General features: G+C 47.7%; 2 protein-coding genes across 5 annotated transcripts; one reads left to right on the plus strand and one right to left on the minus strand.

Moving 5' to 3' along the window:
• The first annotated feature begins 504 nt into the window (after positions 1 to 504).
• On the plus strand, positions 505 to 15184 carry CSRNP2 (cysteine and serine rich nuclear protein 2). Of its 2 annotated transcripts, none has more exons than XM_035002656.1 (5): positions 505 to 755; positions 5518 to 5754; positions 6826 to 7085; positions 10113 to 10409; positions 12219 to 15184. In XM_035002656.1, the coding sequence occupies exons 2-5, from the start codon at positions 5604 to 5606 to the stop codon at positions 13140 to 13142; spliced, it is 1632 nt and encodes a 543-aa protein (XP_034858547.1). In that variant the 5' UTR covers positions 505 to 755; positions 5518 to 5603; the 3' UTR covers positions 13143 to 15184. The 2 variants fall into 2 exon arrangements, with proteins under 2 accessions (XP_034858547.1, XP_034858549.1); XM_035002658.1 differs by lacking the exon at positions 505 to 755 and adding an exon at positions 769 to 864.
• Positions 15185 to 16027: 843 nt separating this feature from the next.
• On the minus strand, positions 16028 to 25269 carry LETMD1 (LETM1 domain containing 1). 3 transcript variants are annotated; one of them, XM_035002659.1, is made up of 9 exons: positions 25116 to 25268; positions 24415 to 24566; positions 22501 to 22616; positions 21796 to 21878; positions 19120 to 19306; positions 18910 to 19011; positions 18652 to 18804; positions 18120 to 18216; positions 16028 to 17210 (listed from the first exon to the last, which is right to left on the minus strand). In XM_035002659.1, exons 1-9 carry the CDS (start codon positions 25235 to 25237, stop codon positions 17140 to 17142), a joined length of 1083 nt encoding a protein of 360 aa, XP_034858550.1. In that variant the 5' UTR covers positions 25238 to 25268; the 3' UTR covers positions 16028 to 17139. The 3 variants fall into 3 exon arrangements, with proteins under 3 accessions (XP_034858550.1, XP_034858552.1, XP_034858551.1); XM_035002660.1 differs by lacking the exon at positions 16028 to 17210 and adding an exon at positions 17221 to 17974 and having other exon boundaries at positions 25116 to 25250; XM_035002661.1 differs by lacking the exons at positions 19120 to 19306; positions 22501 to 22616 and having other exon boundaries at positions 25116 to 25269.
• Positions 25270 to 27230: the final 1961 nt, after the last annotated feature.

Below are 27230 nucleotides of genomic sequence, written 5' to 3' on the forward strand. Positions count from 1 at the left end.
TCATGTAAGAATATTTTTGATAGGAAACACATCAACCAGTCAATACGTATTACGATAACTCAATACATTGTATTTTCTTCTCTATACCTTGGGCAGGCTGCAGCATGTTGTGCTGCTTAAGACGAAGCCCCCATGGGCGAGCATAGGGGGATTATGTTCTTTAGGCATGCGAGTGTGGTCCTGGCGAAAGGAAAAGGGGAGTTTTAGAGGCAGATTCGTTTAGTCATTGAAGATCTGTGGCTGAGGCTGTCCCCCTTCCTGTTCAAAGGGCTGCAGCGGCTCCAAACTCGCTTTCCCAGGTTCCACTGCAGCAGAGACCCCGCCTCCAGAGCCCGTCTGCAGACGACTTTCGGCTCTGCGCCGGTCGCCGCCTCCAACTCCCGGCATGCCGCGGGCGTGGGGCTGGCACGTAGACTCCATTTCCCAGCCTGCCCCGGGGCTCGGTCAGGACGTGCCGGCGCCTATAAGAGCCAGAGCGCTGCGGCCGGAGCCTATTGTTAGCCGGAGCCGGGGCGGTTCTGGGCGTCTGCTACCGGGGGCGCCCGAGTTGCTGGAGCCGCCCGCCCTCCGCCGCCTGCCGGCCGACCTGCCCACCCGTCCTCCCTCCCAGCCCTGCCGCCCTGGGAACTCCCCGACCGTCGCCGCGGGCCCGGGACTCGCTATCTCCTCTCTCCTTCCCACCCGGGCTAGGGCGGCGGCGGCGGCAGCGGGGGCGGCAGAGATCATCACGGGAGGAGGCAGCTGCGGCGGGGCCGGTAATGGGCCTGGGGGTGCGGGGCGGAGGGTGCCGCCTCGTCCTTTCTCGGGATCGGCCCTCGGGCGGCTGTGGAGGAGTGGTCAACCCAGAGCAGCGCGGATGGAGGGGTCAGAAATGAGGGAGGCTCGGACGGGAGCGGTCGGGGGGCGGGGAGCCAGGGCGCCGCCGGGAAGGGAAAGAGTCGGGAGAGGCGTGGGAGCTAGGGGCACGGAGGACGCGGGCCCGGACTGCGGGGGCAGCTCGGGGGAGACCGATGGGCGGCTTGGAAGCCGGCAGGATTGCGGATGAGGGTTGAGTTCGGAATGGAGTGGAGATGATGTAGGATGGAGGGAAGTGAAGGAAGGGGAGGGCGGATAGAGGAAAATGTGGGAGGAGTGGTTGGGAATTTGTGAGTAGCAGGCAGGAAAGGATGAGGAAGGCTGGGCAGGGGCTGCAGACGATTGGAATGAGCGGGAAGGTTAGCAGGAATCAGAGACATGGGCCTGGAGCTGAAGGGTTCAGCAGGGGTGTCCATTAAAGGGAACTGATGCCTTCGTGTCCTTTCAGCTCAGGTTCCTGATGTCTCCCATTTTTCTGGCGTTGTGGGAGAAAACGAAAGCATCACTTGCCCTGGTTGCTAGCTTGATCATTTTTCACAGGCCCAAACATGCAGCTGACTGCCATCCATCCCTCTTAGTGCCATGGTCTTGATTTAGCCTTTTAAAGGGGTTAGAGTGGCAGTGTGACACACAAATCGTTCTTCAATATGAAATGTTAGAAGTTCTCCCCAAGAGACACAGTGTCCTCTTGTTCTGCAGTTTTCAGTTTAAGGTAAAGCCATAGTTGATTCAGATTTTCATTTTCTTTTCTGACTTTACATCTTGCTAATCTCCAAAGCCAGGAGGATGTTGGTGTGTGCCAGAGTTATAAATGACTGGATATCCTTGAGAGTTAGTTAATGGTTCCTGCAGCATCACGTTCCCGGTCTCCCACAAAGATCTTGTGTCCTCCCTACCACGGTAGTTCAGACATGGAAAGCCAAATTCTAACCGTGTGTTAGTGAATGGGTAAAAAAACAAAAAACGGAGTGAGGGTTAGAGGGCTTCCTTAAAATACCTAGTTTAAACCGTATGTTTGCACTCAAGCACTTTCTGAGTTCATGATCCTGGTAATCACAAGGACACATGGATCCATGAAATTCATAGTATTTGAGAATCAACTGCAATATCTTGTAAAAGGGGAAACAGGTCAGGTCATCTTACTCAGGTTTATCCAAACACTTAGCAGCAAGGCTGCCTTCTTCCTCTAACCCAGCTACAGAAGATAACCCCGACAATCTTACCAGAGATTTTGGTCCCTTGACCTTTAGCAGAAGGCTGGGTTCCAGTGGAGCGAAGAGGCTTTCTCCTGTGAGATATACCTTGTCTTACTATTTTATACTCAAGAAAGAGGCTTTCATTACCCAAACTTTGCAAATACACTTTGAATCCACAGGATTTTTTTCTGGGCAGTCCCTCTTTTGCTAGTCTCACATAAGCTGTAGTTTTTATCTTGTTTTGTTTTTTGGGAGGTTGTAATAGGAATCCTACAGGTCTGAAAAGGCTTAGCTCTAGTACTAAAATGCACATACGCTATAGATCTTTATTTGGTGCTAGGCTCGTATCTTCTGTATACTGTGGATATGCTTTATTTCATAACACCTTTGGGAAACATTCAGCTAGAAACACTTGAGAAAAGACCATAAGGCATGTAGCCAGAAAGTGTCAGCTGACCTTTCATTTCACTGGCATTAAAAAGCTTTTATAGGGGTTTGCATTATTTTCTCCAAAAGCGTTTGTTGTTTGAGTTGGTCATTTTGACAGTTAACTGTCAGTTACGGCCTGCATTTCCAGTCTCACCTTCATTATTTCTGTATGGGTTTAAGTGGTTGGAGTATAACTCACAAGTGTTTCTCTTGAACACAGGCATTGATCCTCTGCCAGTGAATGGTTGAGAGAGGTGGGAATGACTGATTTCAAAATGTGGTTTGAAGAGAGGTTGATGTGATGAACTGGAAAGTGTGGGACCTATTCTAGTTGTTTCTGTTGCAAAGAAAGTTCTCTTCAGGCCACTGTGGAAGTGGATGGGAGGTTTGTTGTTGGTGCCCAGTGAGTATCTTTTTCTGACAAGTCAAGTTCACACCAGAGTTGGACAAGGGAGACTGGGTTGAAATTTAAATTTATACTGGTTGCCAGGACAGAATTGATGGATTATATATATATATATAGTGGAATGAATGTCAGAGAAAGTGATGCAGACAGATCCTGGGTAGGGTGAGGAGAGCTCAGTCAGTATGCACATTACTTACCTATAGCCAATGGGTTCAGATGATTCTCTGGCATTTTAAGGAAAACTCCTTTCTCCTAGGATTCACATCTTTTTTCTTTTCTTTTCTTTCTTTCTTTTTTTTCCCTCTTTCTTACCTCCCTCTTATCATTGCCCAGAAGCCACTATTCCAGGAGTGGAAGTGGGGAAAACCTAGAGAAAAGGGTTGAAGGAGAATGGAGCAGCCAGCAATCCTTGCTGCACCAGAAGAAGTGATACCCCTGAGGGCAGCTGGGTTAAGACAGAATTTTAATAATAAAGATGATTTGGGACCAAACCCCACCTCATGCAGGGCTTAAAGAGAAATATTCAAAAGGAAGCCACACTACTGGAAGCAAAGGGACACTGGAAGAAAGAACAGGACTGCGCATTTGCCTCCAGTCATGAAGCCCTGTATGCTTCCAGACTGAGGAAAAAGCCACTTTCCCAGTAGCAACACTGGACATCTCAGTTAAAACTGAATTGGACTTAGGCCCTTTCTGAGAAAGCAGATTTTCAGCTCAGTCTGAGTTTTCATGTGGTTTATAAAGTTTTTTTTAAGTGGGGAGGAAAAATTCAATTCGGTGGTCAACATTATTCTCTTTTTTATCCCACCCACATAAGTTCTCAATTGTAAAGATTACCGACCCCCATCATCGAATGGAATGAGAAATTTGTTAGTTAAGAGGTATCTTTAAACCCAGCTGAAATCTTACCCCATTAAAAGGTCCTTGGCTCTCTCTATTCTTAATATGTCCTAGGAATGTGACCTCTAATGATAAGATCAGTAACCTGAAGAACGGAATTGACACTTTGGGTTCCTTTTTAAATTTAATTACAAGTACTTGATTTTTTTTTTTTCCTCCCTGGCCAAATTTATTTCAGGAATATGCTTGTCTGAGACCTTCGATGGCTGAGGCTTCTTAGGTACATCTTGTGACTCGAATGCAGAATCCTGATGAGATCTGGGTAGATAGATCAGGAAATATCTTCCCTCGAGTACGGACTAGGTCTGGTTGACGCTGTAGAGCTGACCCAAGAGCAGGCAGATTGCTTCCGAGAGACACAGTCCAGCAGACCAGCTCTGGAGCAGGCAGCTCTTGACACCACAGTATATTCTGGGCAGCTGCTGTGCGGTAATGCAGCCCTGTCTTTCTGGGCAGTGTTGTTATTCCTGCTGCATAATTAGCAACTCGTGAGATCATAGTCTGCGGAGATTCTGGCATTAGTGAGGCAAAGCAGGGAGGCTTCATGTCATCCCATGTGGCTCCGCCTCTGACAGCATTTCTGTCAAGCAGATTCATCTTCTTGGGAACTTAAGTCCAAAGGTGGAGAAGGAGAAAGATTTGTCCCTGGGAAGTGGACTCTCCCGGACTCGTGGGTGTGCGTGACGTGTTGAAGGCTCTGCCTGCCATATTGACGACACCAGAGTCAACTGTCACTTCTTTTGCTATTTGTTTTCCCCTTGCCGGCTTCTTTACGGAGGGCTAAGATGGTGACTCTAGGTTTTCCTCGCACACGGGTCGATGATAGGCCAGCTGAGCCCTATTTTACGGAGCTCTATGAGATTGGAAAAGAGTCTGGGTTTTGAAGGCAGCGCAGATTCTAATCTTCAGTCCATTCTTTAGAACTGAATTTGACCCTCTAGGAGCCTGGCGAGAAAGGTCACCCTTGGGAAGAGCTGGATAAATTGTTTCCCTGGCTTCTGATATACTCTGAACCTTCGATCCTAGAGCAGTATTTCCCAAAGTGCGTTCCAAGAATCACTTGCCCCCCTGAGACACTCTGGAAACAAAGCGCTCCATAATCGGGTGTGGGGACCCCTGCACTATGTTTGCTCTCACCCTTCGCCATGCTCATTAGCAGCTAGTTTAAAGCCTCCAAGCTGTCCTCTCCTAAGCACTTTTCTAAACTATTTGGACACAGAGGTCCTATTTCCATGTAAAGCTATTAATATCCATGGAACTAGTTGATTTAATATATACACTTTGGGAAAAGCCAGGCTAAATTTTCACTAGGAAAAATAATTGGATCTAGTGTAGGTTTAGGCACAGCCTAATTCTGCCTGTGGTCCCCAGTCCCTCCTGCTGGCCCCGTGGAGAGCGCTCCTGTGTGAGCACAGGAGAGCTACCATTATCCCCGGGCTAATGAAACCCAGAGCCCAGCTGGCCTGGAGCCAGAGGCCTTCACTCTGCTCGGAAAGGTGCCACTGTTACTCATCTCATTATTCTGTGAGTGACTGAGACTGGAGGGGCTGAAGGGAAGTAAAAGTAGGAGAACGTTGGCCAGAGTAAGTAGAGAAATGACCTAGTCTCGCGAGACCGGACATCAGTGCTAGCTCAGGGGCTGACTTTCTTCATTTGGAGAGCTGTGCGTATAGACTCGGGAGGGGTCTGGCTCGGGACAGGAATGCTGATTCCTCCTTTTCCCCTGGGCAGAATCCTAATGTACCTGGCTAACTGGTGGTGAGCAGGGGCTTTGGGGCCAACGTGGTGGGCTCCCCAAGGAAACCCCTTTGAAACCAATGGATGCATTCACGGGCTCGAGTCTCAAGAGGAAGTTTGATGATGTGGATGTGGGCTCATCAGTTTCCAACTCAGATGATGAGATCTCCAGCAGTGACAGTGCTGACAGCTGTGACAGCCTCAATCCTCCTACAGCTGCCAGCTTCACGCGTGAGTGAGCCCCTCCACCCCCCGCCTCCGCCCACGTCCTCTGAGTGGCAGAGCCCACTGCAGTCCTTGAGACCGCTTCTCTCCGCCTGGGGGCTTTTCCACTCTTGGCCCAACCTCACTCTTTGGAGGACTTTACCGCTCTAATATCATAGACCTAGGTCCGACTTATTCTAGCTGATTTTTCCTATGCTGTGCTCTATAGGTCCCCAGAATGGGCTGAATTAAACTGAAGAAGGAGAAGTCCAGGATTCTCCCCTTACCCACCAGAGTCCCACACAATTGTAGCTCTGGAAGGACGTAAATGCGGCCTGGACAACCAGGGCAGCTCCAGATTTCTTAATTCTAATGGTTCCGTTAATTTCTTGGAAAGAACTTCTGATGCTGTAGATCAGAAGTTGCCTATGGACCAGATCTGGCCCACTGCCCATTTTTATAAATAAAGTTTTAATGGCACACCGCCACACACACTGTAATTGCTTTCATGCTGCGGTGGCAGAGTTGAGTAGTTGCAGCAGAGACCTCATGGCCCGCAGAGCCTGAAGTATTTGCTGTCTGGCCCTTTAAAGAAGAAGTACACCACCCCCAGCTATAGATAACACTGTCCAGTAGAATTTTCTGTTATGATAGAAATGTTCTACATCTGCACCGCCCAGTATGGTAGCCATTAGCCATATGTAGCTATGAGCATTTGAAATGCGATCGGTGTAACTGAGGAGCTGAATTTTACATTTTATTTTGAATTATTATTTTAAATTGCCACATGTGGCTAGGGGTTGTCGTATTGGACAGTGAAGCCATATAGATTGTTATACCCTGAAGAGATCACCTAGAGATCCTCTTCCCAGCTGATGTCTAAAATTAGCTCTTGTGGTCATCCGTCTGGGTGGAGTCAGTCTGGAGGCAGTGGTACGGACCAGCCGATGTTCGGGGTCCTTCCGGGCTGTGCATGGATGGTGGGAAGATAGCAGGGTCTCGAGGTACAGAGAGCACGTTGGACAAGAGTTGAGAAAGAACAAGGGCCCCAGGCTGGCCGTTTCGGGGTTGGTAAAACCGCTCTGTGCTCCTTCTCAGCCACATCCATCCTCAAGCGGCAGAAGCAGCTGCGGAGGAAGAATGTACGCTTTGACCAGGTGACCGTGTACTACTTCGCCCGGCGCCAGGGTTTCACCAGTGTGCCCAGCCAGGGTGGCAGCTCGCTGGGCATGGCCCAGCGCCATAACTCCGTACGCAGCTACACGCTCTGTGAGTTTGCTCAGGAGCAGGAGGTGAACCATCGGGAGATTCTTCGTGAGCACCTGAAGGAGGAGAAACTCCATGCCAAGAAGATGAAGGTGCCTAAGGGGTCTGGGGTCTGGGTACTTAACTGTGTGCCAAGATAAAGTGGGAAACCGTCCTGGGCTCCTGATGATTTATTTATTCTTTTTAATTTGACTGTTGCCCTTGGCATGTAGAGATTCCAGCGAGAAGTGCGAAGCCTCAGGTTTGGAATCACATCTCAGTCTGAGACGCCATTCTTTTTGCCTCTGGTGGGGAGTCTACACAAGAGAGCAAAATGGCTTCCCTAGAATTCCCTACCCTCGCCGCCTCAGCGTATTTTTTAAAAGTTTAAGGTGCAAATACCTGAAGACATTCAAGTCCGCCACCCTTGGAACCCGAGGAGGCACACTGTTTCAGTTTCTTGTCACATGACTGTCTGTTGTCCCCGTGCACAGAACAGGTTTTCTCCGACAGACCCTGCTGTTTCTGTAACCCCCGTCACCTCTAGGTGGTGGTCTTTTGGGTGTAAACAACAGCATTACCAAATAGCTCTTTCGGTTTCGGTGGTACTGGGCCTGCCATCTGATGCCACACCAGCTCTTCCAAGTTTAGGAGGAGAGTGGGGCCGCAAGACGACCCATCTCTACCAGGATGGCTCTTTACGGCTACCCATTTGCTCTCGGCACTGCTTGGCATGGCGCAGCCATACTTCCTACCAGGCCGCAGAAATCCCCCCCGAGTTCCTAGTTCCAGATTTGGCGAACACTGCTTTCGGCCTGGCCAAGTTTCTTGTGGGCCCAAAGCTGCATTATTTCCAGGGTTGTGGGTGAAATCCTAACGGGCCACACCAGAATGAGCTGTGGTTGGAGAACTGAGGCCAGAGGATGTGGACTCACGGCACCTCACTCCTTTCTCCGTCTGACGGCTGTGTCTCCTTCCCGCAGCCTAGCCCCAGAGCCTCCCACCTGTTTTTCTAACTGGAATGACATTGAGGCGTCCCTTTCTTGTGTCTGAGGAATTCCGTCACTGACCCTATCGCCTTCCTGCTGCCATAGCAACAGCAGGGGAAATAAACACTGTTCTCATCATTTACAGGGAAGGCTTCTCCTTTGCCCAGAAGAATCTCCTTCCTAGATCCGGTAGAGGGATGACCTGTGAAAGCGCAGTTCCCTCCTGTTCTGTGGCCTCCCTTGGCAGAGGTCTAGGGACAAGCTAGGCAGGCTCAAGGCTGACACAGGACGCCCTCTCCGTAGCCGATTTGGTGAGCAAGGGCAGTAGTGAAACGAATACATCTTTCTGTGTCAAGAGAAAACCCTTACTTTGCCCTCCCCGGGTCGTTTTCTCTTTTCTTAGAAATCGTTCCTATCTTCAGTACTCTCCAGGGGAGGCTGTTGATCTAAGAAGTACATCTTTCGCATCTCCCACGTGCCATCTAATATTTTCCTTTTTAGGCTGTCCCCCCGGCCCCCCCGCCGCCAGCCCTCCCCAGAAAAGCTCCTGGTGCTCTGGAGCTTTAACGACCTATACTTTTTCTAATACTTTCATTATTTTTTTTTTAATTTTGGCCTCTTATTCACATGGAATTCATTATTAAGGGTAGTATGACTTGGGAATCCAACTTTACTGATTTATTTTTCAGAAGAATACCCACTTACCCCAATATCATTTAATGACCACAGGACTCTCTTTCTCACTTGATTTGAAATGCCGCCTCTATCGTGTTATACGAATACGTGGGTTTCTTCCTATTGCATCTCTGATCTCTTTCCCTTGAGAGGACGGCAGGAGGGAGGGTGCTTAGGAGGGGGCCATCCCCGGCAAAACAGGTGGGAGCAGCCCCAAGGTCAGCAGAAGGACCCCTCACCGTGAGTCCACCTGGTACATAAATAACAGACCAGGAAACGCCCAGAAGCACCACCGTATTTGTCCCCTCTCTCTCCCACTTCCCCACAAACAAACAAAAACAGGTGTGGAGCTGATTAGCCGAGTCTGTTGCATCATCTCTCTCCCAGGAGTTGTTCCTTTACTAGCACTAATCCGTGACTGGGTCTGATGAAATAAACCAGCCCCTCCACGAGCTTGGCTCTCATCCTCCTAGTAGCTTCCAGAGCTCTGGGAATCACGAAGTCTCGTTTTCTTTCCTTGAATTCTCCAGTGAGTTTTCAAAACTCATTCAGCCAGATTGTCTTCAACCTGTCCTACCACGAAGACTCCTTTTCCTGGTTCTCTGTCCTTCTTAGCCCAGAGAACCCAGATTTCTGCCCATAGATAGTACCTCAGTATTATATATGCCACCCTACTTCACAGACAGCTTTTCTCTGAAATCAAAGAAAAAGAATTAGAAAGGAGAACGAATATATTCTAGGCTATGGGTTGGAAGTGAGGGCTCTCTTTGATAGCCGTTAAATAATTTGGTCATTTTTTACTCCTCCCAGTGAAATGAAGCTCTTCTTGTGTATGCAGATAATTCTTCACACTGTGGGGATTCAGGTTCATTGACAAAGACCTGGTAGCCTTGTACTGCACTTTAGTGTACTCTTCTTCCCAGAATGTGGTTTTGGGTCCTTTGGGGTACAGAGGGAAGGGTGTTTTGCAAGGTTATCTGTACATCCAAGGAACGTGCAGCCATGGATAGACCTCGTCCCTGTGTTAGAAGGCAAATTAGCTGAAGGTACAGGACACAGGTCTGGGGATGGAGGGTATGTCTGTCTTCTAGGAGGGAAGATGAGATACGGGCTTTGAGAAACTTTGATCTGGAAAGGTGATAGGCCCTGTGTTGACAGGGAGGTGTTAGAGCCACATAAGCCTTCCTGCCTTCCTGCCTTCCTGCTCTACATTTATTCTCTTCAACTATCCAGTGTGGGAGCGACTAGCCACATGTGGCTACTTATACTTAATTAAAACAAAATAAAATTAAAAAGGTCCCCTTCTGCTCCGCATTAGCCTCATGTACAGTGCTCATCAGCCACGTGTGCTACGAGCAGCCCCGATCTTGCCCTCCTCGCAGGAAGGTCAGCTGGGCTCTGCTGCTCGAGGTACCCAGAGTAGGAGGTGCCTGCTGAGAACACTTGAGGCTAACCTCTCCTTCCTGTCTCTGGCAGCTGACCAAGAATGGGACAGTGGAGTCGGTGGAGGCCGATGGCCTGACCCTGGATGATGTTTCAGATGAAGATATTGATGTGGAAAACGTGGAGGTGGATGATTACTTCTTCCTGCAGCCCCTGCCCACCAAACGGCGACGAGCCTTGCTGAGGGCTTCAGGGGTCCACCGCATTGATGCTGAAGAGAAGCAAGAACTTCGAGCCATCCGCCTGTCACGGGAAGAGTGTGGTTGTGACTGTCGCCTGTATTGTGACCCAGAAGCATGTGCCTGTAGTCAGGCTGGGATTAAATGCCAGGTCAGTCCAAGTTGGCCTGAGATGGTAGATCTACTGTAGAGGCCGGGGGATGTGATGTGGGTACCAAGGAACACGGGAGGCTGCCCATCATCCGTGGGTGGATTCCCCATGACTGGGAACACTCCCTGGTTCCACTGCCCTCCTCCACCAAGGAAAAACACGAAGCATGGCAGGATTCCTAGGCTGGGGAGGTAGCAATTAGCTTTCCTGTGTTTCTCACCTCAGAAGTGATAAGCAGCAGCCATCAGCAAATGGGAGAACATGGGTTAGTATGTTTAACATTAGTAACTGTTCCTTGAATATTGACTGATTTCATGAGCTGAAAGGAAGCAGAGAGATGAGGTGAGGCCTTTAGATTGTATCTTGCAAACACTCACAGGACCTCTACTCCAGTTCTGTAAAACTCAAAACAATTCTTGGCTTCTTATAATTCAGGATCGGACTTGGCCTGGCAGAGCTTTAAGTCCAGTGTCTTGAAAGATGGAAGACATCATCCCCTAGCCTGACAAGGGACAGTTTAGGAGGCGTATCTCCATTGAAAACAGCAGTACCATCCCAAAGGACGAAATTTATTTGGAACTTGTATACTGAGGATGTGGGTGCTGAGTCCTTGTGCTTGAATGTATCCTAATGAACCTTTTCTTTCTTATTTTTAGGTAGGTAATAGCTGTAGCAGATCTGGCCAAATACTGCTTTTCAGACTGAAGTCCCATAATGAATCAGTCTGTTATAGTCCTGAGAATAGTCCTAAGAATTGGACTGCTCCTAAGAACTGGAATGGAGAGTTCTAGAAGTTGTTACCATAGGAAGACATTGTGTATTTGTATATACATATTTGCTTGTATTTTTTATTTTATTTTTGGTATATGTGGGCTTCTTTCCTTTTTGGGGTCCAAAAGGGAGATACGGAGGCAGAGAGGATTTCCTTCCCAGATGTTCCTGGTCTGTAAGTTAGTTATCTTAGTAACTGCTCCAGACCTAAACTGGTCAACCGTCAGGGGAAAATGAAGCAGGTGGTGAAAAGCTGGCCATGATTACGTTTGAACCGTCATTATAGCACCCTAGCAAAACTAAGGCACTTTCGCTTAGTTTCCCTAGGATATATTGCTTTGGACCAGCTAGATCTTCTACTTTCTTTCCCTCTCATTGCAGAAGGCAGTAGGCTTGGGCCCCAGCCTTTGTTTTCTCAATAAACTAGGTAAGTTCTCGAAAAGTCTCTGAGGCACAGAAATTTCTTCTACTCTGAGAACTGTCAGCATTCAGACAGGTACCTCTGGACTTTTTAACTGGAAAGACCCTTTAACAGGATTTTTGGCTACATTTTATTTGGAAGAGGAAACAAAGCCCTGGAGAGATAAAGGACCTTCTTTTTTTTTTTTCTTTTAAGATTTTGAGAGAAAGACAACACAAGCAGGGGGAGGGGCAGCAGGGGAAGGAGAGGGACAAGAAGACTCTGTGCTGAGTGCAGAGCCCGCTGCAGGGCTCGATGCCACGACCCTGAGATCATGGCCTGAGCCTAAACCAAGAGTCGGATGCCTAAGTGACTGCACCGCCCAGGGGCCCCCGAGATAGAGGCCCTTCCTGAGGGCCCACTGCTACTCGGCGGCTGTGCCGGAACTGAAACGCAGGCGGTCTGGTAACTACCCCCTGGCGCCCTGTTAGGTCGCGCCGCCCGTTCCGTTTGTTCCCGGTTGTTCCTCTTTGAAGACCTCAAATCCCAGCCGCCCGTGTTTGCCAGCTCCTGTCTGCTAGCCCCGTCCTGAGATCCGGTGGTCTCATCTTCCCTCCACCTTCTTGTCCTCTCCTCAGGTGGATCGCATGTCCTTCCCATGCGGCTGTTCGCGGGATGGCTGTGGGAACATGGCTGGGCGCATTGAGTTTAATCCGATCCGGGTGCGGACTCATTACCTCCACACCATCATGAAGCTGGAGCTGGAGAGCAAGCGGCAGGTGAGCCGCGCACCGGCCGCAGATGAGGAGCCGTCCCCCACGGCCAGCTGCAGCCTGACGGGAGCACAGGGCTCGGAGACACAGGACTTCCAGGAGTTCCTCGCGGAGAACGAGACGGCAGTGATGCACCTGCAGAGCGCGGAGGAACTGGAGCGGCTCAAGGCAGAGGAAGATTCCAGTGGCTCTAGCGCCAGCCTGGACTCCAGCATAGAGAGCCTGGGCGTGTGCATCCTGGAGGAGCCCCTGGCTGTTCCCGAAGAGCTGTGCCCCGGCCTGACCGCCCCCATTCTCATCCAGGCCCAGCTGCCCCCCGGCTCCTCGGTCCTGTGTTTTGCCGAGAACTCGGACCACCCCACCGCCTCAGCAGTGAACGGCCCGTCCTACTTGAACAGCGGGCCCCTGGTCTATTATCAGGTGGAGCAGAGGCCCGTGCTGGGGGCGAAAGGAGAGCCCAGTACCGAAGGAGCCCCAGCCTCTTTCCCCAAGGAGAAGGATCTGAATGTCTTCTCTCTCCCTGTTACCTCACTGGTGGCTTGTAGCCCCACAGACCCAGCTGCCCTGTGTAAAGCGGAAGTGGGGAAAACGTCCACTCTAGAAGCGCTAGTGCCCGAAGCTTGTAGCCCTGAGGAGCCTGAGGATGAAGACTTCCGCCCCTCGTGGTCCCCCTCGAGCCTCCCCTTCCGCACGGACAACGAAGAGGGCTGTGTGGTGGAGAAAGGCTCACAGCAGAGTGAGGACAGGCCCCCTGAAGATTCTTCCCTAGAACTCCCTCTGGCAGTGTGACGCGGGGACGGAGATTCTGCCTCTTACCCATTCTCTATTTATTCCCTTATTTTATCTAACACCATTTCAAAACAAAACTGTAGAAGCAGCTGCTACTCCCATGTTATTTTATTGGGGTCTCGGGGGGGATGGGTGGGAAAGATTTGTTTGTAAAAGTATTTTTTAAAGGGTAAACAGAACCAAGGAGACCAGTCCCAGCTTGATCTGGGGAGAGTCTTGGGGCAGAGGAGGCTGCACAGTGCTGAATACTGAGCTTTCTGGGCCACTGGAACAAAGAATGAGGATCTCACAGGAGAAGCTGGGTAATTCAAGCAGCTATTCTTTATGTAGGGACCAGAATACAGTAATTTGAACAGCATGGCAAAGCCCCTTCTCCTTTCCTGAGCTCCAGGTGGGGTACAAGCTCATTTTCTCATCAGTCACCCTGATACCCGACTTTGGTGTATCATCATCAGCTGGAATATTATCTGGTCAAATCTAGAGGGGAGTGGATAGAAGGGTCTCTGCTTCTGTAGAAAACCAGGATTTATAAAAATTTAACCTGCCTTCCCTGGCCTGCCTATTTGGTAAATAAGTTAATATTTGACATGTTTGGTGTTCTCTGACCTGTTCCCCACACTGGGGATTCCTGGTCTGTAACTTGAATTATTTCTTTCACATGTTCTTAGGTACTAGAGTTAAACTTGTCTATTTATCTTCTTTCCCTCCTCCTTCCTTTTCCCTTGAAGAAAAAGCTAGATTGGCTGGGGATGTGGCCTAAAGAGCAGGAGCCTTCTGTCTGTGTCGAATGCCGGCTCTGTCAGGCGGCTTTAGGCTGGGACTCCCACGTCCTATGGGAGGCATACATGGAGCACTAACTATGTCCAAAAGAGGCAGCAGGGACAGGCTGCTGTCTGGAAAGACTTTATTTGTGCCACGCTTGCTTTTTCACCCAGGTTTTTCTCCCACTCTGGGAGGTTTGAGCTTTAAAGGAACATAGGATGTGGTAATCTAAAGTCACCGACTAATTTGTTTTTTCTGTATCTACCCTCGTGGTCCTTGGACATACAGGGTTGGAGAGTTCTTATATGTTCCTGTCCACACAGGTTCCGCCCCCCTCAGCCCCAAGAACTGCAAATGTTTATTGGATCCCTCCATCTTGATACGTAAAAACTGGAAGCCAAACTAATTCTTAAATGCAGCTCCCAGGTTCCAAAGAATTCAAGTTCCGACTATAACCTTTGAGATTACTATAAAGTGGGACTCAAATTCAGTTCTTACCTCTAATGGGGGGACACAGCTCCTGTTCCTCTTATGTCCAGCTTACGTTCCAGGATGTGCTCCACTGAACACCATGGAATTCTTTTTATGAACAGTTCTCTCTGCCTCCCTTTGGAGGCAGGAGGGAGCAAAACACTCTTCTCTAGTACCCTTTACATCATGCTTCACTTCTGGTATGGTTTATTAACCAGCAAAGAACAAGTGAAAACCTTTTTGGTTTTGGTGGGGGAGAGAACTCTTCCCACTTACCTTACTCACCAAGCCGTTTCTCAGGGGCCGTTAAAGCACCCTTTATGTAGGTCCCGGCAGCAGTTCACCTATCAGATCTCTCACCTGAGCCTTCGAGGCCTTGTACTTCAACAGATACATCTTTTAACCTAGTCTGCCTCCTGTTCATTCCCGGTTTTGCTTGGTTTTACATTTGGAGGGGAGTTCTTAAGTACAGGACCTTGTCTCCCCCCCCATCCTCTAGCCTCACAAAACAGTCTTAAGTACCTGAGATCTAGACACTCTCCCAAGCTGAGCACCACTCTCCCACGTTCGGCTGGCCCCTTGAATACGAGACTGAAGCTTCACTGCAAATTCGACTCTGGAGAAGAATCTTCCTGAAAGTTTGTGTTGGAAGGGGAGGGTGGGCTTTATACATTCCCTCCTTAGGAAGGCTCCAGCCTCACCTAGGAGGTGGATTCCAGCTGCTCAATAAGAGACACTTTAGCCTTTGGGATCAAACAAAGAATCTGAATCTAATTGTTAAACTGACTGCCAACCCCCAAGATAATTTGGTTTTTCTGAAAAACTAGTTTCTTCACTTGATCTTAGCCAAAAGGCCAAGAAGCGGTATCTGAAAAACCAGTTTCTTAATCCAAGTCCATCCCTCCATTAACTCAACAATTCTGACTCCTGCTGATCCCAAGTTTTTTAATGCTGAATATTAACACTGAGCATTAATCGTCTTGTCAAGCAAAGGGCCTTTTCTACAACCTAGTCCATCTCGTTTCTGGTGCTACCTGAGCTGGACAGAATTCTGGCTCATGGTTGCTAGAAAAGCTAAGCCTGGGCCTCCTGTGATCAGGAGCAGATGGCTTCGGTCCCGCTCAGTCTAGGCCTAGATAAAAGAAATCTCGTATTATTCCAACTCATTATTTTCCAGTTTCCTTTCTCACATACTGTATACAGGTAGTATTTTCAATGTGAATCCAAAGCTTGTCTGGTTCTCTGAAAAGAATTTTTTTTTTTTTTTTTTTTTTGCCTTTTTGGTCCTTTACATTGTGATAATGCTGTATTTAAAGAGACTATTTAAATGTAATATTAAAGAAATACTCAAAAGAACAGCGTGCTATTCTTTATCTTGGCAGGCTTGTTAACTTGTTAGAGAAAGGGTGTTTCTCTAGCATCATATATAGAACTAATTAGGTCAGTTAGAGATTAATGTTAACATTATGGTGGAAAAACCGAACATTCTCTTAGGAGCACCAAGAGCTTTACTTGCATCATATGCCCTTATGTACCTCTTCAGCTGAAGCAGGGCTTGATCCTGCCCTGTTGGAGCTTCTCCCTTTCTGTAGTCCCTACTCTGGGGGCTCAATTGTTAATTCCAAATTCTCTATTCCTTTTTACCATCTTAAAGTCCAGCAAAGAGGATCAACGTCAAATCAGATCCCTCAGAACTTCCATCCCATCAGAAGCTTCTATTCCAACCACCTACCTCCCCCATTAGTTAGATTTGTCAGTCTTGTCAAAGGAGCTTTAGCAAAATAATTAGAGTATGCATAAGTCATTTCCAGCAACTGGTTTCAGGCAGTCTTTACTTGGATTTAAAACAGTGCTTCATGCATTTACAGTAAGTTACTACAGGTCAATGATGTACACAGACAAAAGCTAACCCCAACTTACTCACACTGCAGGCCTCTCCGGTCTCCCAGGCGGGGCAGTGATTAGTACCTCGGAGGCTTAATCCGTGGCCCAGAGAAGGCGGCCACTGTCCCGTTAGAGCTGGCCTGCCGCAGCGCAGTAGGGGTAGCAGAGCTGAAGCTCCTTAGGGGCTGCACCACAGCGCAGGAATTAAGATGGAGGGGGGTGAAGGCTATAAACGCGGGAAGGGACAAGGAGCCCTTGTGTTTCCTTTTATCTTTTCCATTAGAAAATCCCCATATAAATGAATATTTGCTTAAAAAAAAAAAAAAGATGGGTCAAAGATTTGGAAAGGAAAGGGAGTGGTTAACCCAGTGAGGGGACCAAAAACAAAACCCCAGAAAACAAAAACCTATTTTGGTCATCACAAGAAGGATTGAGGGCAGCATCGAAGGACACGCATAGACGTAAATGCTCCAATTTCAACAGTGCCGTTGCCCTCACCAGCCAGAAACTGTAACAAAAACGCAGCTCCAAGACTACGCCAGTGGGTGAGCCAGGGCCAGATGAGGCTTTTCACCCGGGGCACAAGCTCCCTTCCTAGGCTCTGAACTGAAACCACCACCATGGAGGCCCAGCAGAGGCCGCCAGCCGCCGCGGCTGACTCGGAGGAAGTCGGGACGCCAGCTCACGCGGGCCGCCTCTGCTAAGAGGGCTTGTTTCAGTCCCAGCTCCAGCGCGGCGGCCGCGCTGGGAAGCCTGTAGCACCTGTCCCCCGCCTCGGGCGCACCTACCAGCGCACGCAGAGCCCCGGCTGACCGGTGCGGGTAGGTGCCACGCTGCTGCACTCTGTGGCCGCAGGACATGCCATCGGCCCCGCGTTCGCTCAGCGCCTTGTCCCGGTGTAGTTGACGGAAAGCAGGACCACGTTGTGTAGCAAGAGGGACAGCTCAGCTTCTGTAAACACCATCAGTGTTAATGGCCTGGCCAGGGAACAGTTAGCCTGCTAACTGCCTTGATCGACGGGGCGTGATACTAGAGGCGGGAAGCCAAGTGCAGAGGCGTGACGTCAAGAGGTTACTGTTCTCAAAGTTCCCCTGCTTCGTTCCAGTCCCTGCACGTATGCTTTCCTTTCCTTCCACCAGATACTCCTTTCCACTCATCCTCCTTTCTTGACTCTTAAGGGGTGCGGCAGAAACTTCAGAGACGGTAATGATACTAATCACCCTTGGGATTCTTCTGGTAGGAGCTGCTGCTCTGGAAACATTTCTTGGCTCCAAGGAGATTAGTAGGCCTACCCTGATATTCACAGGCTTAGAAAACATCAAGGCCTAGCCAAAGGTTCCAACAAGAGCCCCACAGGCCTAATACCCACCCCCGGGTCTTTTTATTTAGCCAACTGAGTGTTTTTGTTCTGAATTTGAATGCCTTTAGACTAGTGCTTCTCAACTGGGATAATTCTGTTCTCCTCTGCCCCACTGGACATCCGGCAATGTTTGGAGACATTTTTGGTTGTCAGAACTGGCGTGGAGGATGCTGCTGGCATCTAGCGGGCAGAGACCAGGGATCCTGCTAGAGATCCTCTAGTGCTCAGGACATTAGCATCAATAGTGCTGGGGCTGAGAGACTGCTTCAGGCCGGCATGCGTGCTGCTTTGGGCTCCCACAATCCTCACTACTCCCTCCTGTCTTGCAGAGTCCACTTCATTACCTGCTTAGCCCCTGTAGGCAAATGAGTTTATGCCCTTTCAATTAGACATATATATTAAATAAGGGTCTCATGGTACTCAATAATCAACTCCAAAATAATCTTAGAATCAAACAGAAAAATACTTTGGATTTAGTGGCATAGCCACATGTGTCTTACCTTTCAGGCTGCAGGAAATCTGTAGCCACTCTCCCAGCCAAGTTCGACACCTCTCTTCAGCAATATGGGTAGAATTCAGGCCACGAAGATAACAAGCCTGTATCACTCAGAAGAGGAACAGTCCTCAATAATCACATAGCAAATATCCCCATGAACTGTAAGCCCACAAATAATTCAAAATCTCCTTTAAATAAGCTACAACTCCATGCCCACAAGAAACCTTTCTCTATAGCAATCTGAACTACGACAGACAAGCAAAGAGGCCTATATAATCAAAAACAGTAGGTCTAAAGAATAGTGTCCTCGGTTTTTGAAGGGCCAAAAGAAAAGAAACATAAACCAAAATTACTATGGGCAATTCCTTTTCCGTGAGTTAAGTTCACTGAGAAAAAAGACACAGAAATGAGGTGAAAGAATAAAGAGTTTGGGCTTTGTTCTAACAAGCAAAACAGGGAGCTCTCTGTAAGCTCCCAGCCCCGTGCGCTCAAAAGCCCACCAAGGACTGAGGGTTGATATCGCGGTAAGTTCTTACCGATTTCACCTCCTGAGGAGACAGCTGGCCAATCCCCAGCTTTGCCAAAGCTTTGTCCAGTTGGTGAATTACAGTGGTATGAGTCCTTAAACGGTGTCTCAACAAGAAAGAAGGCAGATAAGGCGTGAGAAGCATGGCTCGGCTCAAGGCTTTCTGTAACACATCAACACGGGAGGAGAAAGTCAACATAGTTATTACCACACGCAAGACCTGAGGCAAGGTGAGGCTGCGGGACACAGAAAGCCACAAAGTGCTCACCATTTGCAAAGCATGGAGTTGCTTCATGCCCAGGGGATGGTTAGAGAAACACTCTCTCAGAGCCAGGATATCATGTATTGCTGGGTGGGTACCATGCTGTATCTTGGGAGAGGTGAGAGATTGGTAGAGGTTAGGAAGGTCCTGCCTGGCCCTTTTCCCTAGTTTCTCACAAGAGTCGGAGTTTGCAGGAAGGGTTAGCTGGAGGAATACCTTGGTGCACAGCTCCGTCATATGCCCCCGGAGTCCTGCATCAGAAACGAGAGGGATAACCTTTTCTAAATAACAAAGGATTTCTGGGTGGGACTGCTTCCGGAGAGCATGATAGATATCTAAGAAATCAATTTGTTGCTTTGGGGTCCAGAAATGTTGGATCAGTAGCTGCCTAGGAAACAGGTACCTGAAAGGAAAAGGAATCACAATGTCACTTGCTGAAACCGGCATCTTTCTAAGTGATCCAAGAAAGCGTTTGGCGGACATGAACACTAGGAAGAAGAGATGGAGACATGACTTCCCTACCTCACTGTTCTTTTCTGTAAATGAGTCTCAGACCGAGGTTTAAAGATACACTGAAGCACAATTTCAGGCAACATTACTGAGGGTCTGTGAAAGGAAGCAGCAGTGGGACAGCCTCACGTGTAGTAATTAGATAAAATGACTTCATTTGAATTAAAGCATTTGAAGAACATCTTTTTGGACAGAGTTGGAGAGAGCGGCAGACGGAGCCACTCATCGTATGTGATGCTGACAACCTCAAACTGTGGCACAGTCTGTATGTATATATAAAATGTTCAGGGCAAATGTGTTTTTTAATCCATTTTTCTACATGTGTGGTGGTTTAAAAGCATGGCCGCGGACGCCTGGGTGGCTCAGTCGGTTAAGCGTCTGCCTTCGGCTCAGGTCACGATCCCGGGGTCCTGGGATCGAGTCCTGCATCGGGCTCCCTGCTCGGCGGGGAGCCTGCTTCTCCCTCTCCCACTCCCCCTGCTTGTGTTCCCTCTCTCTCTGTGAAATAAATAAAATCTTTAAAAAAATTAAAAATAAATAAAAATAAAATCCTTGGAGATGCAGCGGGGCGCCTGGGTGGCTCAGTCGGTTAAGCGACTGCCTTCAGCTCACGTCATGATCCTGGAGTTCTGGGATCGAGTCCTGCATCAGACTCTCCTTGGCAGGGAGCCTGCTTCTCCCTCTCCCACTCCCCCTGCTTGTGTTCCCTCTCTCGCTGTGTCTCTCTCTGTCAAATAAATAAATAAAATCTTTAAAAAAAAAAAAAAAAAAAAGCATGGCCGCAACTCTCTTGACATTGCTCTTATTGAGAAGTAAGGTCTATGTCCCCTTACTTTTTACACTTGATCTTAGTCAAAAGGCTGAGAAGCGATTTGTCCCCTTACTTTTTAAATCTGGGTGACTGATTCAACCAATAAAAGAGAGTGCAGTGAGTCTTTGTGACCTCTGAGGCTAGGTTATAAAAGGCCAAGCAGATTCTTATTTGCTGAAACACTCACCCCTGGAGCCCTGAGCTGCCATGTAAGAAGTCCCATTACTCTGAGGCCACCATATTAAAGAGGTCACCTGTAGGTACTCTAACTCAGAGCTCCAGCCTTCCAGCCATCCCCACTAAGGCACCAGACATGAGAGTGACCTTAGACCATCCAGATTAGTCCCTTCGTCAGCTAAATAAGCCTGAGGGACTTCTGTCAACACCACATGGAAGAGAAAAATCAGTCACCCACCTGAACCCTGCCCGATTTCCTGACCCATAAAACCATGAAAAACTACTAAGCTTCAAGACTGTTTGTTATACAGCAACAGATAACTAAAATAACAAGCAAGATCACAGTTTAAAAGTGTCATCTTTGGGGGCACCTGGGTGGCTCAGTCGGTTAAGGGTCCGACTCTTGATTTCGGCTCAGGTCATGATCTTAAGAGTCATGGGATCGATTCCCCTGCTGGGCTCCATGCTCAGCGGGGAGTCTGCTTGAGATTCTCCCTCTACCCCTCCCCGCCATGCTCACCCGTTCTTGCTATCTCTCTCTCAAAATAAATAAATTAATTAAAATAAATAAATAAAATTGGGGCGCCTGGGTGGCTCAGTTGGTTAAGCGTCTGCCTTTGGTTCATTCAGGTCATGATCTCAGGGTCCTGGGATCGAGTCCCACATGGGGAATCCCTGCTCAGCGGGGAGTCTGCCTCTCCCTCTCCATCTGCCTCTCCCCCAGCTCATGCTCTCTTGCTCTCTCTCTCTCTCTCAAGTAAATAAAATCTTTAAAATACATACCTAAAATAAAATAAAAATAAAATAAAATAAAATAGTCATCTTTGGATACAAAATAAAATAATAAAAATTTATGTTATCAGAATATGAAATGCATTTCTCTCCTGAAACAAAAGATTCTCCCAAATGGCTATGCTTCTCAGGGAGTCGGCTGCTGCCTCTAGGGATGATGGAAAAGGTCATAATATTATCTCACATCACACAGGGGCAGCTAAGAGACATGAAAAGTCTAAGCTACCTGCACCTACAGCTGACCCAGGAATAATTACTGAGTGGCTAATTAGAAGATTGGAGCAGGAAGTGTGATAATCTCTGCCTACTTCTGAAACGGAAAGTTCTTTAAATAATTTTTAATTTAAAAAACATCTATGTTTCGGGGCGCCTGGTCGGCTCAGTCATTAGGCGTCTGCCTTTGGCTCAGGTCATGATCCTGGGGTCCTGGGATCGAGCCCCACATTGGGCTCCCTGCTCAGCGGGGAGCCTGCTTCTCCCTCTCCCAATCCTTTTGCTTGTGTTCCCTCTCTTGCTGTCTCTCTGTCAAATAAATAAATAAATAATCTTAAAAAAAAAATCTGTTTCTTCAATATGCTGGGAAAACAGAAATCTGTACTCACATTAGCAGGAAGACCAGGTAGTTGGCAAAGGGTGGAATGGAAATAATACCTAGGAAAAGACACTTGGTGACGTCTCGACGGAACTAAGCAGAAATAAAGACAGACGCAGTTTTAACCCAAGTTCTTAATACAATGAACAATCCCTCCCCCACACTGTGCAGTAAACTTCTATTGCAGCCCAGAGAAGGGTCAAGGTTATTTCTATCTACTTCTAGTTGGTAAGTTCCTTGAGGACAGAAGCCCTGATTTGTTCATTTTTGTATCCCAAATAATGTCTAGTACGGGACCTGACACTATACCAAATCCCTCAACAAATTCTTCTTGATATGCCGAATGGGTCCTAGGTTCTCACTCTCAGCTTCAAAACTATCCATCAAGTCACCACCAAATGCTACTTTCCTGCTGCCTTTTGGATCCTTGCAGATTTTTATATATTCAGAAATGAACTGGGTTTTAGTATACACAACTTTTATTCAAAAAGTATGCCAGAATCTCTATGGAGCTCTGTTACAGAGGGCTACAACTCTGAATAAACCCAGTTCTGACAAATAACCTGATGCTCTCATTTAGTTCAATACTTTGATCTCATATTGGAGGGGAAAAGGTTGATCAGGGGTGAACAAGATAGGAAAGAAAAAAGCTTGAGATCTTGGTTAACTTGAGTTACCTCACCATGGACTTCTGATCTCTGCCCCTGGCCCATACCTGTCTCAAATGCTCCATCTCCCGGTATGGAAGTTGATGAAACTTTATATTGTGCTTCCACATATTTGTCTTTATTCTTCTAGCCTTTTTGGCATCAGCCCATATCATCTGCAATCCTGCCTCATTAAAGTAGAGGACAGAGTGTGACGTTATCCCAGTTTGAATCTTACCACAGCTTCCAACTCCATGTTTACCCACAACACACATATTAGTCCCTCCCCGACACTACTCTAAATCAGAGCTCTAAATTAGGACATTTGAAACTCTTCTGAGGCCAACCTATATCTCTCTTCTCATTCTTTATCCCCCCAGCACATCACCTCTCTGCCAGCCAAGTTGGCCTTCTGTGATCTACTATGGGATGCTCTCCTTCTTCTGGTTCACTACTCACTCCCTCTTTAAAATAAAAATTCAAAGACTCACTAACCTCAGGAAATCTTGCTCAATTAACCTTATGTAGTCTCCAACGAGATATTACCTTATCTCCTTTCTAGAACACTTTCAGAAATACTGTAATTCAACATATTTCTACTATTGCATTTTCTTTGTTCATCTGATGATAATTCTCACATTTTACCTAAGGCTTTACTTTTTAAAAATGCTTTCATATTTATGAATGAAATTATATAATATCTAGGTTGGCTTCAAAATAATACAGGAGAAGGCAAGTGTATAAATGAAAGGAGACTGGTGGCAACGAGTTGATAACTGCTAAAGTGAGGTTGAGTACATGAAAATTCATATTATTCTATTTTTGTGTACATTAAAAATTTTCTATAATTAAAAGTTTAAAAACAGGGACGCCGGGGTGGGTGGCTCAGTCAGTTAAGCGTTCTGCCTTTGGCTCAGATCATGATCCCAGGGTGCTGGGTTCCAGCCCTGCTGCGAGCTCCCTCCTCAGTGGGGAGCCTGCTTCTCCCTCTGCCTGCCCCACCCCCTGCTTGTGCTCTCTCTCTCAAAACTAAATAAAAATCTTAAAAAAAAAAAAAAAAGCTTAAAAACAAACCAACCAAAATACTTTTCCAGACCCTTTTCTCATTTAATCCCAGTTATAAACGTGGTAGACAAAGCAGCCGTTCTATTTCTACTTTAGATTTTGCAAGTCCACGAAGCTAGTAATAATCATGATAATATTCACAGCTAACAACATGGTAGTTTATTGTAATTGCTGTTATAACAAAAGTATAGAGTACAATAATAGTTATAGATAAGTTTATTGAGCACATACTATGATCAGGCCATAAGTACTTTACATGTATTGATGTATTTATTTAATTTTCACAACTATGTGATTAATGGGGTAGGTCCTATTATTTTCCATATTTTGCAGATGAGAAAACCAAGGGACAGAGAGGTTAAATAACTAGTCCAGTCACACAGCCAGTGACAAGCTGGGATGTGAACCCAGGCAGTCTGGCACCAGAGTGGACACCTGTCATTATACCATCTTCTAGTAACTAGCACAGCTCTGATCTGAATGAAAACATTCAGAAAATAAGTATATGTAGTGCTGTTTCCACGATATGCTATCTAGGACAGATATGTGACAAGCATTAGACCACATTTTCTTACGGGCCAAGTCAACTGATAAATCACAGGGCAGGTCTGTGAAGCCATATAGATGCCTGGCCTTGTGCATGTCAAAGAATTTCTACAATAGTCAGCTGTGTGTCGTTAAGAAAAATGCAAAAATACCTATATTCCCCCATGGATGTTGTCAGAAATTGTCATGATACTTTTCTAGACACATTCTCCAGAAGTGCTAACTTAGAACTAATTTAACCCTCAAGCATTTATGAAACAGAAAACACACCAGCTCACACCACACAGCAGAACATGCAAGTAATCTTACTTATTCTAAACTCTTTGACATTGCCCACGAAAGGATTCAAGGGATTTCTGTTTTGGTTTTACCTTTCATGAAGACTGTGTACAGGACATAGAAGCGGGGGAAATGACGACCCAAGAAACGATGGTATTTCCCATTAATCACTTTTGTCTTGGCCACCACATAAGAGATCAAGCTCTTCACATCTGCCTTTGGTGAAAGGTGAAGCTTTGAAGACCTACAAGGAAGATCAAAGAGACTGTCTGGGAATCAGTCCTGGAGCCCCTTTTACACTAATGTAAAACACCAGTCTCAGAGAATGTATGCTAAGACCTGAATCTTCTGAAATCCAAGGAAGATCTTGGGCTCAAGGACAGATAAGCAATCAGACCGAGAAAAACATCGGGCAGATGAGACATCAGGCAGGAAGGAATGTCGGGTGTGGTGTGAGTCTGCAGGGAGAGCAAAGCCTGAGGGACCATTTGAACAGCTTGCTAAGGCCAAAGAGATGGGATCCAGATAAGGAGCGGTAAAACCTAAGCCGAAAAAGGGAGGCTGAAAGAGGAGTTCAGGACACGTGGGGAATACGGAAAATATGGGGCACTGAGAGTCGTGAGGGTCCGGAAGCCATATCACCAGTGGCGATCGGGGTGCGAGTTCTGAGCAGAAGAATAAAAACCCCGGGGCCAGGGCGTGGAACGCTGAGAATTAACAGCATGCAAACAAGGTTGCGCCACTGGAAAGGCCTGTACATCAGAAACGCTTTCCTTTCTCCCAGGTCCCTCACCGAGGGGCCCCCCAGGCCAGGCCACAGCGAACAAGTTGCAGCTTCCGGGTGACATGAGGTCCGGGGGTGACCGCCGAACCCCACAGAGCAGCCCGAGCCCAGCACACCCTGGAGAGCGCCATCTTCACAGCGAGGGAGGGGGAGGAGAGAGGAGGTCGCCTTTAGGTCACAGTTCACTGTACGTCACGTTCTTTCCAGGGCGCATGCGCCTTTCCTGAGTGCTGATTGGTATCCGTAGATGGCCGGCCTGGCGCTCCCCTGGCGAAGAATCGACGCTAAGACCAAGTGGCGAAAGAAGGACCAGGATTGGACGCAGCCAGTATTTCCTGATTTAAAGGCGCCGGAAACTGGCTGTCCCCGAGGCAGTGAGGACGTATGGCAGTGGTTGGATTTGTGATCGTGGGGACGTCCTCTCACTGAGGGCCTGCTGATCCCTCGCGATTCCCTAGGGCTTCCTAGCGCCGCCCTTGCCCTCCATCCGTACCCCGGGCTTCGGGGCCTTGACGCGGTGGGTGCCAGGTGTCAGTGTGGCAGTGCCTGGGGCCGCGGCCCCTCCTGGGCGCTGGGGAGATCCGCGGCGCCCTCTAGTGGTGGCGGCCGGAGTAGGCCGGGAACTGTCCAGGGCCAGTGAGGTGGCCAGGGTTGGAGGCCTGGGAGCGGCCCCTGTGCACGCTAAGTGCCTTTTGGCTTTAGACGCCGGCTTCCAAACTAGGTTTGTGGGGAAATGCCTTTCGTTAAGCGCCTCCTGAAGACCAAGGTCGGTTTCAGATGTCACTTCTCTGAGAGGCTTTCTCTGACCACCCTATTCAAAGTAATGCCCATTTTAAGGATACACATTTGCCCCCAGCACCTCGTTTATTTTCTTTATAGTACTTAGCATTTAACACTTTATATATTTGTTTCCTTGTTTGGGCCCCTCCCTGAACTAGACAGGGCAAGCACCTTCTTGCCTTGTTCACTGCTGTACCTTACCCCTAATACTAGGTGCCATTCCTAGAATGTAGTAGGTGCTTAATAAATATTCTTTATTTTTTTTTTTAAAGTAGGCTCCACCCCAGTGTGGAGCCCAACGCAGGGCTTGAACTTAACTACCCTGAGCTCAAGACCTGAGCTGAGATCAAGAGTGGGAGTCTTAACCAACTGAGCCATCCAGGCACCCGTTGGTGCTCAATAAGTATTCTTGAATAAACTAATTAATTACTGAAACTGGGAAGGATTCTTAGAAGTGGCACTTAGCTGCCTCTGAGAGTTTAATGTCTCAAGTGCATATGAATATTTACCCTCCATGGAGAGTTGTAAAAAGCATCCCATTTGGAAACAGGATCTAGGTTCAAATCTTAGCACTGCCATTTCCTTTAGTGTGTGTGACCTTGGACATGTCACTTTAGCTCTGAGTTTATTTTCTCTGTAATAGCACTTATTTTATAAGGATTCTGTGAAGATCCGAGAAGAAAATGGTTGTGAAACCTCCATATAATGGTTAATGGGTCAAGGAGCTTTATGTTAGCATAGGCTGTTTATGACTATACCACTCATGAAGTCAGAGAAAGTGTTCTGTAATGAGAATCTCTACAAGTGTTGGGGACATGAGGTGGGCAGGATAGAAAGTTGACTAAAGGGGCGCCTGGGTGGCTCAGTTGTTAAGCGTCCGCCTTCAGCTCAGGTCATGATCCCAGGGTCTTGGGATCAAGCCCCACATTAGGCTCCCTGCTCGGCGGGAAGCCTGCTTCTCCCTCTCCCACTCCTCCTGCTTGTGTTCCCTCTCCCACTGTGTCTCTCTCTGTCAAATAAATAAATAAAATCTTAAAAGAAAAAAAAAGATAGTTGACTAAAAGATGATCTCTGTCTTCAGGCAGTGGCTAAGTTCTCTCAATCATTATGTATCTCAAGAATGTTCAGCTCTAAAATTCTAGAACACTCCTGGGAAGAAGGGGACAAGATCAATCAGAGAGACAGTTTTGTGGAGGAAATGGGAAGGTATTATGCCTGGAAAGATGGAGTAGAGGGAAGGCATTTCATGCAGTAAAACAATATGGCAGGAACACAGGAATTCCTTCCTTCCCTCCTTCCTTCCTCAAATACATGTTTATTGTTTAGTGCCTCTCCCTCCATGCC

Source organism: Mirounga leonina, unplaced genomic scaffold, assembly GCF_011800145.1.
Source record: "Mirounga leonina isolate KUSES-001 unplaced genomic scaffold, KU_Mleo_1.0 Mir_126, whole genome shotgun sequence".
Taxonomy (NCBI): domain Eukaryota; kingdom Metazoa; phylum Chordata; class Mammalia; order Carnivora; family Phocidae; genus Mirounga; species Mirounga leonina.